The sequence below is a fragment of the Plectropomus leopardus genome, chromosome 22 (genome assembly GCF_026936395.1).
Source record: "Plectropomus leopardus strain MGB_pleo_1.0 chromosome 22, ASM2693639v1, whole genome shotgun sequence".
NCBI classification, from domain to species: domain Eukaryota; kingdom Metazoa; phylum Chordata; class Actinopteri; order Perciformes; family Serranidae; genus Plectropomus; species Plectropomus leopardus.
In genome coordinates, this window is record NC_142197.1 from 8509789 (window position 1) to 8526252 (window position 16464).

General features: G+C 39.7%; 2 protein-coding genes across 6 annotated transcripts in view; one reads left to right on the forward strand and one right to left on the reverse strand.

Moving 5' to 3' along the window:
* bltp3b (bridge-like lipid transfer protein family member 3B) overlaps positions 1 to 16464 on the forward strand; it is a 45721-nt gene that overhangs the window by 3259 nt on the left and 25998 nt on the right. For 4 of the 5 annotated variants that reach the window (XM_088073051.1, XM_088073050.1, XM_088073052.1 and 1 more), the window contains exons 2-4: positions 10627 to 10789; positions 12954 to 12992; positions 15919 to 16010. In XM_088073051.1, coding sequence (XP_087929177.1) covers positions 10627 to 10789; positions 12954 to 12992; positions 15919 to 16010 — 294 coding nt within the window. Of the gene's footprint in view, positions 1 to 9309; positions 9534 to 10626; positions 10790 to 12953; positions 12993 to 15918; positions 16011 to 16464 lie in introns of those variants that run through there. The other variant, XM_088073054.1, reaches the window with a different exon arrangement.
* LOC121961262 (complement C1q-like protein 2) lies at positions 11952 to 13935 on the reverse strand. Its single transcript, XM_042511175.2, has one exon. The coding sequence runs from the start codon at positions 13918 to 13920 to the stop codon at positions 13186 to 13188; it is 735 nt and encodes a 244-aa protein (XP_042367109.2). The 5' UTR covers positions 13921 to 13935; the 3' UTR covers positions 11952 to 13185.

The following is a 16464-nucleotide window of genomic DNA, read 5'->3' on the forward strand; positions in this document are numbered from 1 at the left end:
GGAAGCTGACCCGTCTGACTGTCAGCCAGTCCTGTGCCGCTTTGCGCGGTGATGTCACGATAAAAGTGCTAGTGTCAGAGAGCCGAATCTGCATCTTTATGCCTGCATATAGATCATCAGCGTAATGCGTGGCTGGATGATTTAGCTCGAGGATGGGTTAAAGAGTTTGCTGAGTTTGTGTACTGCTCCGTCAGCATCAGCCAGGAATAGTTTACACTGCTGGGTGGATTGTTCATACACACTGTGGGTGTCTTCACACAGCTACAGGTTGTGTTGTGGGTGTCAACATTGTCAGCTCAGCCTCCACGCTTTACAGTTGTAGAGGTCGCACGTCTGTCCAATAGTGTCTGTGACCAGGATGAGCCTGTTAGAGTGAGGCGGCGCCACCATCTTTACAGCTCATTGACTCAGAAGCAATGGCTGCTCCTCCTCAGGCCAACACATGTGCACTGAGGCGTTCATGACATATTAAACTAGGTGAGAGGGCCTTTTTTGTGCTGTGCAAACTGTTAGAGAAAGCATTGTCCGTGGCTTTTCATGTGCAAGGATGAGTTCGTTAATATCAAGTGACATGGCTGAGTTTTCATTGTTTTTTCCGACGTGAGAGTGTATTGATGAAGAAGGTCGCACTCAGGGAGCCTCCTGAGACTGATCAGTTGACAAGGTGTGTGTTTGCCTGCATTACAGATTTATCGATAGGACGTCGGCCCACAGCCAGACAGAGTGAGATCCTATTACACATAAAGACATGCACAAATATAGATGGGCTGAGAAATGGCGAGTTAGTCTATTTTTCTGGTTTACTCCCCCAAAAGAGAGCTGATCTCTGAGAGGTTGATAGGTCAGGCTCAGCTGGTCCATATTCTGACACAGTGGTCTTAAGTTAAAGAATTAGACTCCTTATTTGTGCAGTTTGTGCCCATTCATTTCATAGCAATCCTGCTTACAGAGTAACTGGCTGCTTGTTAACGTCACGAAACCACAGCACAACAGTTCTGCAAACTGCATGTGGCATAATTCCCATCCTGCATCACAGGGGAAATCTGGAGCGGTGGAGGGAGATTTGCTATATGTGTATAAGAAGAAGCTGTCGATAGACAAACGTACGCACAACGTGGCCCTGAGAATGAAAAGATTATGACTGCCTTCTAATGGAAAGAGTTCGTGACCTGGGAGATTAGGATTATAGTCAGGCTGGTATGCAAGGTCCATGTTTGGGGTTAAGTCGGGGCGTTATGGGCGAGTTGACACAATGGCTCGGGCATAACCTCGCCCACCTCTCCTCTCATTTTTAGGATTCAATAGTGAGCGTGTTGCATTCAAGTCCAATACTCAGTAGTGCTTTAAGCATTTTATGTGATGTAATAAAGACAGTGATGTAACTAAGTACATTTATTTACGTACTCTACTTAAGTACAGATTTGAGGTACTCCACTTTATACTTTAACCCCACCACATGTCAGAGGGAAATATTTTACGTTTAACTTCACTGCATTTATCTGAACACTTAAGTTTCTTTACAAATTAAACATGCAACAACATACATTTATTTTTTTCTGTTTTTTATTGTTTTGAGTTCAGGGTTTATTTTGTATTTTTTTCCTAATAATTTTGAGGGTTATGGGTGTTTAAAAAATGTTGTTTTTTTTAAAAAAAAAATTCTAATAATTTTCCAATAGACTTTCTTTTTTTGCATTTTTTTAACTTTTATTTTTGATACTTTCAATATATTCTTCTGGTTGTACTTACTTTTATGTAAGTAAAAAAATTCAGTGCAGGACTTTTACTTGTAACAGAGTATTTTCAGCGTGTGGTGTCAGTACTTTTACTTAAGTAAAGGGACTCAATACTTCATCCACCACTAAATAAAGTTGATGCATTATGTTAATGTAAATCTTTGGATGGTTGACGGATCACAAGAATTTCATCCATTAAATTTTTCAATCAGTAAAGAGGGTTAGTTTAGGGAACTATTTTCATCTCTGAGTCAGATGACGTTGAGGACAAAGGACAGTAATGCCAGTGCTACGATCCATATGTGCACATAACTGTTCTGAGATTTAGCACCCATTGCGGAGTGAGAGATGAGTCCGTTTCTGCTCTTGTGTCTGTCATCATGACCCTCTTTAGGCATCCTGCAGCAGCTCCGTGATGATGCACCATGGTGATGAACTCCAATATTCCCAGTGTTATCGCTCACTGGTGTTGGGGAGGCTGTTATGGCATGAGTCACGACTGAGTGCGTAGCTGTGGGTGTCTCATCAGTGTGTAGCTGTGAAGTACTTGTGTGCGATTTCTGTAGGTGTGACATTTGACCAGGGTCCCTGCAGACCTTGGCATCCTCTGCTGCTGTGTAACCGACGTCTTGGATCATTTTCTCCTTCACGCCGAGCTGTGCGCCGTCTCCACAGGGTCATGAATATTCCAGGACTCTCGGGCCTTAGCTGCCAATATTAACTCGCTTCACTTCGACAGGTTGTCTGTGTGTTTTTAGGTTGTTGTCCTACTGACGTGTGTGTGGAGGTGTTTCGTAGGAGTTTGTGTGCAGCTGTAGAGGTGTGTGTTTTGTGCACCAGTGCTGCTATGTAGGCTAGAAAGTAATTCATATAATCCCTCTTGATGACAACTTTGCGATGACGCAGTAATAACTGTAATAACTGTTCTGCCAGAGCTGCATAATATGTTTTTGTCTCCTCACATATATTTCTGCAACAAACACGATGCAAAGAGCTTCAATATTAACAACAGTGTAGAATCCTAAAGTTGAGACGTCAACATGTTTGTGCTTTTTCTTAGCATGATATATGCTGTTACCATTGACAGCAATATAATGTGTAAGAAAACAACTTTCGTTTAAGTTAGGTATATAATACATCACCGATTTTTTTTTCCTGTTTGTTTTATCACAACTTTATAACGTGATTTGTTGAGGGTTGTGAAATGTTATGGAACCACTCAATGTCATGTTTTTTCTGTCTTGTATGCACAAGATATGTCATTGAATTCATTAATCCAAAATTAAGGCCTTAAATGTATTAAAATGTCTTCAGTTAATCCTTCAAAAGTCTTGAAAAAGCTAAGACATGGGACAGGAAGTTATCAATTGTTTTCATGATATTGCATTATAGAATCTCAAAATAATTGTTAATATATATTAAAAAAATGAATGCCTGATATGAATTATTTAAATAAATGCCTGTCACATTAATGTAATGCAGATTGGAAAAGTGAAATCAACAACACTCATGTTTTGTTTCTGGCATTTTTCTGGCTTTTATGCAACACATTTTTCAGACTAAACATAATGGAATCAAGACAACATAATCCCACATGCAATGTGAGAAACTTAAAAACAAAAAACATCTGCTTACTGTTTAGCTGCAGAAATTCAAAGGTGAGAAGTGATGAGGTGATTAAAAGTTTGATAAGATCTATATTGCTGTAGGTTGTTGGGGCCATACTTATATTGATGATGAAATGTTTCCATCACTGAAATAGACATAATTTTTTTGTTAAACTGCCTTTTTTATAAAAATGATAACCAAATTCAAATAATAGTGAAACATATCAGTTTAACATCCCAGAGCTTAAAGTGAAAAAATCAAAGCTATTATTATCATATATGACAAAGAAAAGCATCAAATTCTCACATTTAAGAAGCATGAAAAAATGGCATGTGTTTGACTTTTTTTTTGCTTAAAAAATGACTAAAACCATTAATCATAAAATAGTTTCTGATTAATCTTTGTCAGTCAAGTATTTGATTAACCGTCAAATCATTGTAGCTCTAATTTGAAGATTCCTGAAAATGATGTTATTTGATGTGACTATGAGGTAAGGATTGGTAGACAACAGCAACTGGTAATTAAGAAAAGGTTCACGCGTGTAGGTGGCGGTTTGTTTTTTGGTTCGGGTTGTTTTAAGGTTTCCATTTGATTTCCCAACACACCCACACTGTAGGCAGTCAGCCTGCAGACACTGCAGTGCTGCTCTGCACCGACAGCAGTGAAACAGAGCAATAACGACCATTTTATCTCTGACAAGACAATAACGTGTATTTGATAGAAATCAACAATACTGGATTACATTGAAGTTGGCTGACCACCACTGCGTTGTTTTAGGAACACTTATTTTAATTTGTCGGATTGTTTTTGTATATCATGTAACCACGGGCATCTTGTGTGCTTCAGTGGCAGTTTTTTGTTAGTTTTCTCAGCCGATCTTTAACTGCCTAAAATCTCTTGATACTCATTACACTCTACTCTCGACACTGAATGGGCCAGTGAAGGATTTAGAGGCCAAATTAAATGTCACATTCTCCATTTTTGTAGTTGAGCCAAGCCTGCTGCTTGGTCGAGTGAACACTGGCAGGAAAGAATGTGGTAACATCCCAGCGAGATCCCTCTTTTTCTTGAAAACCACACTCTTAAATCCCGGAGCAGTAACCTGAGGACGTCTCTTCTATTTCGTTCTTTTATTTTTATCATTAGTTTCTGTGTCTCTCTGTCTGTTTGTCTCTTTATTTCTCTTGCTCTTTACATTACCACAGTCCTGGTTGCTAAAACAAGGTGGTTGTCTGTTTGAGTCACTCTGGCCGTCTTCCCTCGGGCTGCTTGCTTGCTTGCTTGCTGGCATTGATGTCATCAGGCTGCGCCACGAATGCACCATCAGGGCAGGAAAAAGTTTCCATTCACAGGAGCCACATGCATCAGCATTTAAAGAGTGGCGGACCAAAGTCTGCACTCTGTGTCTCCTGTGGTTAAGATGAAAAGTTGTAAGATCAGCTTACTTTTACAGACATCCTTTCAGTTAATATATGCACAAAATGTAATAAGAAATTTAATCTATTTTAATCTATTTTTTTTGCTAAGTATTTTCTAAATTGTGATGTTTATTTTATGATGATCAATTTATACTTGTAATCCATCTATATTTATCATTTCTTTCTTGAAGGGATAATTCGGATCTTTTGAAGTGAGGCTGTATAACATACTCCATAGGCAGTATATTACATATAGTAGATGGTGGTCGGCACACCCCCATTTTGGATAAGCAGACAGGAGGACTAACACAGAATCTAAATAATGCACTGCATTAGTCACCTAAAAAAAATCTATTAGTTTAAGTGTATGCTATATTTAGAAAATTTTCACTATTTTACCTTGCTGCGAGACTGAGACTGAGCTCAAATTCAATTTTTCCACAGCAGCTGTTTGTGGAGTTTGGGTCACGGGGTTGATATTGGATCAATTGATCCGATCAGAGCTGATCTAATAAAATCAATGCATGAGAGGAGCAGCTGCTGCAGAGTGGAGTGAATTAAAACTTTTAGACCCAGTTCAATGAATGTTAACTTAAGCTTTTACTGCACCTGGCGTTCTGCTGCTCTGTATGTGCCAAGAGTACACTCTGTGCTCCGACAGTGCTGCAAAATGAACAACTGAACAATATATATATTCCAACAGTGCTCTTAATGAATGCCAGCTCCAAAAATAGAAAATTGATATGTGGCGGCAGATGTTTTGCTGGTGTCGGTGTTATTGATTTTTGAAAAAAATTTTTTACACTGACTATGGATACAGCCTTACTTCAAAAAATCGAAACTATTCCTTAGAAAAAAATAATACAGTACAAGAGTAATGCGTTAAAACTAACTTTTACGGAAAGGAATGTTGGCACGGCTTTTTACTGCTGAGTAGTTAATGTAGCGTCTGACAGGCGGACAGGCTCCTCTCCAGCCAGTAGCGAGTCCTAATCTCTTTATGGGCCTGGTTTTGGTCCGGTGAGCTCGGCGCTGCTGACTGGAATAATGGCTGACAGCAAGAGAGGAGGAGATGAAAAGGAAAGATGACTGTGTGTGAACTTAATACCCTCTGCCTCTTGCTGTTGTTCTCGGCAATGATTCGGATCTGTTTGTGTAACTTAGCTTATTAGTTGCATTGATATTCGACAGCAGATCAACAACATGTTATTACAGTGTTGGTTTATTTATGACTTTAGAAGAAGGGGAGAGGAAGCGAGAGGTGACTCAGGGGAGGCCGAGAGGCCGGATAAGGAGCGAGTGAAGATAGCTGGCTAGCTGGTTGATACTTGATCGGCAGCAGGAATGAATATTTCACTGCTCACAGGACTGAGACACACCAGCAACAACACCCACCTCTCAGAGACGGACTGTGTTTCCGTCCCTGAGCGCGTGTATGCCCATGTGAGCACATGTGCAAATAATACTATCTATGTTTTGTTTGTGTGTGTTTTTTTTTGTCTTGTTCTCTGTACCACTGCACCAAGTCTCTGTTTATGTCTGCTGCTGCCGCTGAATAATTTACAGGTTACGTGTTGTATTAGAGATGAATCTAACACTGCAAGGAGAAGGTGTTGGGTGGAAAGAAACTGGAGTTTGACAGACTGAGATCATTTCAAAACGTAGGCAGCTGAATCATAAAGCATCATGGGGCAAAGTCTCTTTCACACCGCAGATACTGAGAGTCTCTGTGCACCTTGCTGAAGTTTTCCATCAGCAAACACTCAGACTGAACAGCAGAACAGAAATCTTTTGTCTCCCTGAAAATATCCAGCTACTGAGGGGCTCCATATTCATATATCATCACTTTTGATGACTAACATTTAGTATTGAAAGTTGGACCAATTTAAGCAGATACTCATTGTATTGAATTCCACACAGTGAGGTATATATTTGGTAAACTTGGGGAAATGGAAGCACATTTAGTTATAGTAATAATGATGCATTTTATTATTTACGCCAGGCGTAATTAATCATGAGGTGAGTGTGTGTGTCCACAGCTAATCTTGCAAACTACTGGACCACCCAGCCTCATATTTTGTGTGTATATTTATGACTGTATGAACGAGGAGTTCCCATGGTTACGCTGATTCACAGTTGATGAAAAACCTTTTTTTTTAAACCAACTATCTTATATCATTGACTGCTAACTCCTCACTCTTAATGGGACGATAGCGGGTGGACATTTTTTCTAGAAACAGGCTCGGCTAAAAACAAGCAAAAATGCCATCCATTAAAAAAAAAAAGTTTAGTCTCATTTTGAACCGCAGCATCTCCAGATTAATATAATTCCTTATATGTTATGATCCACTTAAGTTAGACATGTAACGGGATAAATTAGTCCTCATTTTTCTCATTGTTGCTGCCGTCTTGACCGTAAGGGAGCTGGGAGGGACAATTCATCCTGTTAAAAATAGACGAGGCGTGTATTTTTATTGGCTGACTCACATGAGAAATCACAAATTAAAATCAGTTTTAAAAAGGTGGATTTTGATTAATGATGTGAAGCGGGACAGATTGGTGCAGTAGTCAGTGCTGGATGTGATGAAGGGTTTTGGCAGTAGTGAAGGAGAGTGATGGGCAGAGCCAAGCTATGTTTTTTAGGTGGAAAAAATGCAGTTCTGGTGATTTGATTGAATGGGTGTTCGATGGAGAGGTTGCTGTCGAAAATAACTCAGAGTGTGGATGTGTGGGAAAGGAGCCAGAGTCGAGTTATCGATGATGATGCAGAAGCTGTAAGTGGTTTTGAATGGGGATTTGGGACTGACAATGGAAAAAAAATGTAGGGATGCTGAGAGGTAAAATATGCTGACCATGCAACAGCAACATAACTGTTTGGAATCAGACCAGGCACCTTTGTTGCATGTCAGCCTAATTCACAAAACCATAAAAAGTGTGTCATAAAAAAATATTGTGGATCCTATAAGGAAATAAGGAAGCAAAAATTAGCTTTTGGAAAGATGAGTCTCCACCTAAAAATAAGCATTGTTATCAGTATCAGTGCTGAAAATGAGGTATTGTATTGCCAATCTGCCACCAATGCTAAAGAGTTTCAGATGATACCCATCGCTATTGTGATTTGAGCAGAGCTGCACACATTCTTCATCGCGCGTGTGTGTTATCTAAGTTAGCAGGGCAGTAAAATACTAAATCTTCACTCTGCTGTCCTGGCCGTGATAATTAGGTCACTCTGTCAGTGATGTGTGTTGGTTGTGAAACTCTGAGCTTTGATCCGGTCCTCTTTACTGACAGACTGTAAGTGTATGAGAGATTAGCAAGGTAACAAGATTAAGCCTTTGTGTACTGTACGTGTGTGTGTGTGTGTGTGTGTGTTTAAAAGTGAGTTTAAACACTGCTACCAACTAGTTTAGATCTAGTGTTACTCTTGTGCTTTACCTACTAATATCATTGTTTCATCACATAGTTGCATGATGATAAACCTCCATGACTGTTCTGTTGAATTTCAGACTGAAACCAGAAAAATGTCCTAGGGCTGACCAGAGTATCAATTTATTTGGCAGTAAAGCTTAAGTGACAAATATCAGCGACTAATCAAAGCTTAAGTTTACTTAACTAATACTAAATAGTATCTTACAGGTTTTCATTTGAACTCTTTGCAGATTTGTGACAGTTTACTTTGGCATATCTGGTACTCCACTTTTTGGGGGGTCAAGTTTACAAATTTTGAAACCATGACGTTTTTTGACATTTTGCTATATCTGTAAACCTGTCACGTGTGGTCAAACTGTCCCAGATTCAGTAGTGCTTGAAGGCTGGTGACTGACAATTACTGATTCAAGTATTTATATTGATATAACATAACTATAATGGTCTTTAGGAGTAGATGATTGAATAAAATATTTAAGTATTAATGAGACAAAGTTTTCTGTATTTATTTTTGAGTAAATAAATTGTTATATTCACCGAGTAATAAAAAAAAGTAGAATAAATTCTAAATTAGATTAGATTAATCAATTAATCAAAAAAAAAAAAAAATCAGTTAGAACAATTATCCTAACAGGTATTAGTTGTGAGCAATCAGTCACAAATAATAAAATAATAATAAAATAGATGCTCACAAGGTTTTTCTTTGGAAACTTTAAAAAAAGTATTGAATCGCAATATATGGCGATATACAGTATATTATCACGATACTCAGTATTTTGCAAAACCTTTATAATCATAGTTATATTTATCATAACTTAAGTATCATGATAATATTAAATAGTTGATCCTCTGGTGATTCCAAACCCTAATAAGTAAATATAAATACATTTTTTCAATGGTGCATTTGAATACTGATGAAGACGTAGATAACCATGGCAACGGTCAAAGCTTCCAAGCATTCGGATGAGCCAGGAGTGCACAGACAGTATTGTGCACCTCTTCATGTCGCAGGATAAAGGCTGTGCTGCTCCTGATAGCTACAGAATGTAAAATCAATACGATCCCAGACTGGTATGCGGACATAGACGGGTCAATAATCCATTTAGTATCTGGCCACTCTGCTAACTATTAACCAATAATCAAACCGTAAGCGGCGGCAGAAAACACTTAGGTCATGGACGCTGAGTTTGTGTGTTCAAAGCTGTTTACTTAAGCTAAAGAGCAAATAGACAGAACAGACAAAATCACCGCAACATACAGCAGAGACTTTAAACACACACACAGCCCACTGAGCAAGACGCTGAGGTTATAAATATCAATATTGGCTCATAGCTTTTAATTAAAGGTGAGTGTTGGCGGCTTGTTGAGTGAATGTGGTGCGAGGGTTGAGTACGCTCTGTCCTTGCTGTGATCACCGTCCAGCATGGATCTCAGAAACGGCAATTATCTTGAACGCCGATGTATAGTATAGTGTGTGGGGGCGAGATGTATACGGTGGGAACCTGTTGTGTGAATGTTTATTTATTCATTTACTATTTTATTCTAACCTTTCTATCTATAGGTTTTATTCTGCCTTTGGTGTTTCCTCATTTATGGTAGCGTTTCCTCAGTTCATGGTTTTAATGAGTACTCCTAAAGTTTTGCTAATATTCATGTGTTTTGGGCGTGTGTGTGTGTGATGCACTTTGTAACAGTCTGTTTGTATGAAAAGTGCGATTCAAATAAAGTCTCATTGATTTGATTTTTTTGAATGTATCTTGTTTATTCATAAAGGTTTTATACATTTTACATTTTCTATGAATAATTTCTTTAATATACTTTTAGCATCTTGACGTCTGTCTTTATATGTAAATATAACTGTATTTGTCATATTTTAGGTTGCTGTAGAAAGTTTTTTTATAATGAAAACAATTAAAAACATGATTAAAAAATATATATTAAATCTCAATCACTCTGCACCTTCATCCTCTCTCCTGCCGTCATTATCAGATGAAGTGGTAACAATGGAAACAAAGCAAACATGCTGAGTTAAAAACAAAGTTTACATGAAGAGAAAAACATTATTTTTCAAACTGTGGTTGCAGGTTTATGGAGTTTTTATTTCCACACTTGTAGTTGGGTTAATTGTCTCATAATATGACCTCAACGGCGATGTACAACCCTAAATTATAGGCTTGTTTTTGTGTGAGCTATTAAAAAGATGTGGGTTTTGTTCTTAAGTATAATTTTCTCTGAAATGATTGCCTCATATTCATGACGAACTATTTTTAAAATCCTGCATTTGAGGAAGTGATGATGTGTGTGTTGCTTTGGACAGGCACCCCTCTGTGCCCATCACAGTTGGGGTTTGTTTTGGCCGGCCGTCGCTTCGCCAAGAACCTGTTTCTATAAATATTCCCATGCTCAGAGCTCAGCCTCTTCTCATCTGTGTCTCGCAGGTTTGCTAAGAACTTGTCGCCGGACAAGATCAACCTGAGCACGCTGAAGGGGGAGGGCCAGCTGACCAACCTGGAGCTGGATGAGGAGGTGCTGCAGAGCCTGCTGGATCTGCCCACCTGGCTCGCCATCAACCGTGTGGAATGCAACAAGGCCGCCATCAGGGTGAGGGACACTGTCACATGTTGAATTTGTAGATTTAATAGTGAAGAAAATGTGCGTATTTGCTCTCTGGTCAGATGAGAAGATTGATACCATACTCAGTTTTTACCCATTTACATTGCTATAATTGTTTGCTGTTTTGTGTGATTTAATCTCTATTTTAACTGTTATTTGTTTGCTGGTGGATTGTTTTTAATGTCTTTGCTCATGCTCGGCATCACTGAAAATAAGCGTCTCCTGCAGCTGATTTCCCGACTCTTAAATAAAGGTTTAAATGAATATACCATTTCTATCAATACATCCCCACTAAATCCTACACACTGGGCTCTTTCAAGCTTTGTTGCACAAAGGGGATCGTTAAAGCCAAAGTACAAATACATGATTTATTTTACCAAATAATCTTTAAAGTGATGTACAAAATGGATTTATGTGGTTGCGTTTCAGGCTTAAATGAACAGAAACTGCAAAATGATCCTCTGTAGACAGGCTGACACCTTTATTAAGATGCAGTGTATTAATACCTATCTTTTACACTCCTAATGACTCTTTTGCACCACACACACACACACACACACACACACACACACACACACACACACACACACACAGACACACACTCTGCTGGAGTGTCTGATGCCCCTGATGTGGTTATGGTCATCAGCTAAGTGCCATGTATGATATAAGAGCAGAGTCTGACACACCCTGGAAACATTGAATGGAGCTGCGTACAGTCATTCTCCTTCGTCACTGGACTTTTATTCAGTCCAAGGTCCACTTTCCACCTCCTCTTTGTCTCCCCCACCTTATTTTTATTCCCCATTCTCCCCCACCCTGTTGTTTCACAAGTCTTCATACCTTTGCTGTCTGTCCCTTAATTGGTCTGCTGGCTTCCACTAATTGCTGTGTCGCTGACAGTGTGTAATACTAATGCAAGTGTTGCAACTGTAACACGCGCATCATTTGCTGTGAGTGTGTGTGGATTTCTGAGTGAACGGTGGTGCTGCCTGGCTCCAGTTTGAAGTGCATAGTGGTGTTAAACTGGTTAAAAAAAAAAAGACAGATACATTTCTCACTTCCTCACTCGTTAACATCCCCCTCTCATTTCTGCGTCTTCCTGTTACAGATGAGCTGAACACTTTCGTTTTAAAAGCGTGTCACACACGAATTGAAAGACATAAAAGTTGCTTTATTGATGCCTCATTAATACACACACTAATATAAACTCCAATGAACGTTTCTGCTCCGATGACTCAGAGCGACAGGCCTGAGCGAACACCCCCTGCTGGCACCTCCCAGCATCTCTGTGTGACGGAGGCGAATAAAATGTGCCTCTAATTCAATTACAGCCGCAAATCCTCGATTCTTGATTTATGACGTCTCAAAGAACGAGCCGCCCCGTGGAAGGAACTGCGAGCGAACATGAGCATTTAACCATTTTTTTTTTGCTGTATAATTTGACACGGAGTTGAATCAAGAGGCTGCACGCGGAGGATTAATGGAGCTCAGGAGCTGAATGGAACGAGCTGCCAGTCTAGACTCATTGATTTCTTTTTTCCTTCCTTCATCTCTGAGCTACCTCGCCTGCTGTTTTGACTTGATTTCATTGCGTGCACTTGAGTTGCATTTAATTTAATTTGTAGGTCCCACTGAATGGTGATTTAATTTAGTATTTTAGGGGGACTGAAAGGTCAGATGTTTGCTGTACAGCGGTAAAAACTTAGTACATTTACTCAAGTACATTTAAGTACAAATTTGGGGCTGCCTGGTGTCTCAGTGGACAGAGCAATGCCCCATATACAGAGGTTGTATCCTCGACGCAACGGCCGCAGGTTCGATTCTGGCCTCAACCCTTTGCTGCATGTCGCCCCCCCTCTCTCTCACCCCCTTTCACGCTTAAACTGTCTTGTCCATTTAAGACAATAAAAGCCCAAAAAAATAATCTTTAAAAAAAAAAAAAAGTACAAATTTGAGATATTTGCACTTTACTTTTTTAATTTTTGGACAGGATTCCCGTGAATCATCGAAAAATCTTAAGGCATTAAACCCATTCATCTGAACAGAAGGTCTTAATTTGCATTTAAATATCTTTAAATTAGTTTTTTGTTCTGTCTGCGTCAGAATACGGTGACGCTGAGAGGCTAAGCTGCTGTTCTGTTTTCACTCACAGATACCATGGACGAAGCTGAAGACTCACCCGATCTCTTTGGTAAGTTTCACCCGCTACAATTGCATTAGTATTACACAATAATGTCTTTCTACATTTATTGTCATTTAAACGGTTGAATAATAACAAATAATCAGCAGAAATGAACAAGAAACTTGAGACAGATTGTTTTATAGAACAGATTAACCACTCAGGATCTGGGATTAATCCCCTCCCCCTCGTCACACTTGGTTGATCACAGTGTGAAGAGCAGGAAACCTCTGAAGGTGTTGTAGTGATTGCTGTCGTCATAGAGCACTCTGTGTGCGTAGAGCTTCACGTACACGCTGTCTCCGGCCTCCAGCTGCACCACCGCGCCGTTGGTCGCGCTGCCGTGGTAATCGTCCCCCTCAGTGTCCCAGGTAGACACCAACATCTGGCTGTTCATCATCAGCGACACCACCGAGTTGGGCTTTCCGGAGCTGTTGTTGTACATGGTGAAGCTGAAGTAGTACATTCCTCTGACCCTGGCTGTGAACATGCCGGTGGCGGGGTTGTAGCTGTGGTCGATGTTGGAGAGGGTTTTTTGATATTTGACTGGTGTGTCTTGTTCAAACGGACCTACGGAGCTCCCTAAAGCAGCGGTGAAAGCCATCTTTGCCGAACTTGCAGATGTGACCGCTGCGAGTGCCTTCAGTTGCTCGTCCTGAGCCGCGTTGATCTTCCGCAGCTCCTCAGCCTGGCTTTTGAAAAACTGCAAGCTGGCTTCGGCGGTGGCCTTTTTCTGTGTCATGGCGCTAAGGTTTTGCTGGAGGGTGCTCTGTGTCTGTGTCACGGCTGCCAGCTTCTCCCTCATGGCTGCCACCTCGCTGAGCAGGGCGCAGGTGTCAGGTTGGCAGACTGCCATGCTGGTCCCAGTTACCAGGTCGCTGTTACTCTCAGAGCACAGGCTGCTGGAAACCAATGACAACAGAAGGAAGACGCGTTTCATTTTTAAACACTCGTCTCAACAAAACCTGGATGTTTGCTGTTTTCCACAGTCCTCATATATATACTTCCAGCACCGGCTGTTACGCAACACTGAATAAATGTTTAATCAATGAACGCTTGCTTTATTACACAAGATGTTGCAGCAAACACATCAGGGAACATACAGCTATCACAACAGCTTCGGCTCGTCCTTTAATCGGAGGGTGGGTGGTTTGATCCTTGGCTCCTCCAGGAAACATGTCGAAGTATCCTTGGGCAAGATACTGAACCCCAAATTGCTCCCGTAGCAGGTGGCACCTTGCACGGTAGCCTCGGCCACCAGTGGGCGAATGGGTGAATGTGACATGTAGTGTGAGAGCACTTTGAGTGGTGAGAAGACTAGAAAAGCTCTATGCAAGCGCAGTCCATTTACAACACTTATGTATCAACTTTTTAAAGTGACTGCCACGACCACATAATACAAGGGCATTGCACTAAAAGGTAACACATTAGCACTGTTGAATCTGCTATTAGTCATCATACTGTAGAGCACAATGTTATCACACCACCGACAAAGGCAAGGAAATATTATACAACTGTGTGAAAAGGGAGCGAGGCTTCATCACGAAGGTGGTACGAGTTCTTTTAATTTGAGAGTAGCGACGGCATAATTTATGGGGTTTCAGGGTGTTTTGTCGTGCTAGACAGGCTGCTGCTTATGCATAAGTGAACAATATGTAGGCAGTGTTTACAACTCAAGTGATAAAGGGCTAAGCAGGCTGCAACTCGCTAGTTTATCAGTTGAACTGGACTGCACATCTCAAGTCACAAAAATGGTCTTTTTTTAGTGTCATGTTGTAATTGGTTGACCGGCACAAGATGAGAACAACTTGTAAAATGCTACTTGAAGCTTTGATGCTACCATTACTAGTGTATGAAAATGGTAAAGACTGTGTTTAAATACAGTCCACATGTTTACATGATACAAGAGAAACGTAGCTTGGCGCGTAGTGAGTGTCTCGTTGAGCAAGACAGAGAAAGTGACACTGATGCTAAATTTAGATTTTGCAAAATAGATGACGAACATTAAAGGAATTCTTAACCCGTTTTTCTCGCTTGCCTCCACAGTGAATGAAGAACAGACAAACCTTGATGAATTAAAGTCACATTTTGACAATAGCAAAACTATATCAAATCACAGTCTCAGTACTACACAATGTGGTGGACATTTCTTGTACAATTTCCTTGGTGAGAAAATACAGTAGTATGAAAATACAACCAAGTTTAAGTGTTTTATTAAAGAGGAGAAATCAAACATCGATCCGTTTTTGCAAAAGAGATTAACCTTGTCCCCTTCTGCCCACAGCTGCATGGGCATATGTGTATCCACACAGTTCGTTCAGGTCAACGACATCTATTTAGGACAGTTGGTTACGATGTTTTTCTGTGGAAAAGTACATAAATGTTGAACACAGTCGTCAAATACAGACAAACTCTTGTCAAGACGATTTCCATTACACCCAACACATTTTTGATAAAAAACTGAACTAAAAGTGAAACTTATCAGTGCTCAGTGCCAGCCTCTATTGACAAAAACAGTAATTTTAGCTCACTAAACACGGGAGCTGCTGGATAAATGAGACTTGGATTGTTCTGTATGAGTAGTGTGAGAGTTTGTAAACAGATGTTTTGATACCGTTTTGCTTTTATTAAACGTCGACCCCCTTGACCTCAATTCAAGAAACATTTTCTCCAATTTTTGATTATTCATTCATTGTGGAAGCATGCAAAAAAAGTCAAGAATTCAGTGTCATACAGGGTGAGTAATTACAGAGCAGAGCAGTCATATTAAAAAGATGGTCATTTTGAGGTTGATATATTCATTTCAGACAGAACAGCAGTAAATATTAATTAATATTCAGTTAATATTGTACTTAATATTGTGTCAGTCTATATATCAAAAGCTAAGAAAATCATTTTATGAAGGCATTAGTTAGTTAAGCCTGTGACTTGTTTGCAGACTCTGGATAAAGTGGTGATGGAGATGAGTACCTGTGATGAGCCCCGCCCCCCGAATGGTCCGTCTCCCATAGCAACAGCGTCAGGACAAAGGTGAGCACTCTGATTGTTTCTTTAATTCCTTCTCACTGCAATATCTGCATTTAGGTTAAAGAGCCTCTTTTCTTCCCTGGACTAAAATAATTTGATTCACACACATTTAACATAGTTAAAATCTAACATATGAACAAATTCATAATCAGTACATTAAATTTAATAGCTTTAGAAGGTTTTTTTTTGCTCTTTTACGCTGCTGTTTGTGCATTTCTTACTTCTTTTTATGATGAAATATTAAAAACAAAAAAGATAAGAAAATGCATATGTGGAATAACCACACCCCCGAGGGCTTGTCAAAGGACCCCAATTAACACTGACATCACAGGCAGCTGTATATACTTACCACCAATTTACAAACAGATATATATATATATATATATATACAAATTATTTTGATAAAGAAAAAGTATACAATTTCCATAAAAGTAACACTAGAGATAAAAAAGTGAAA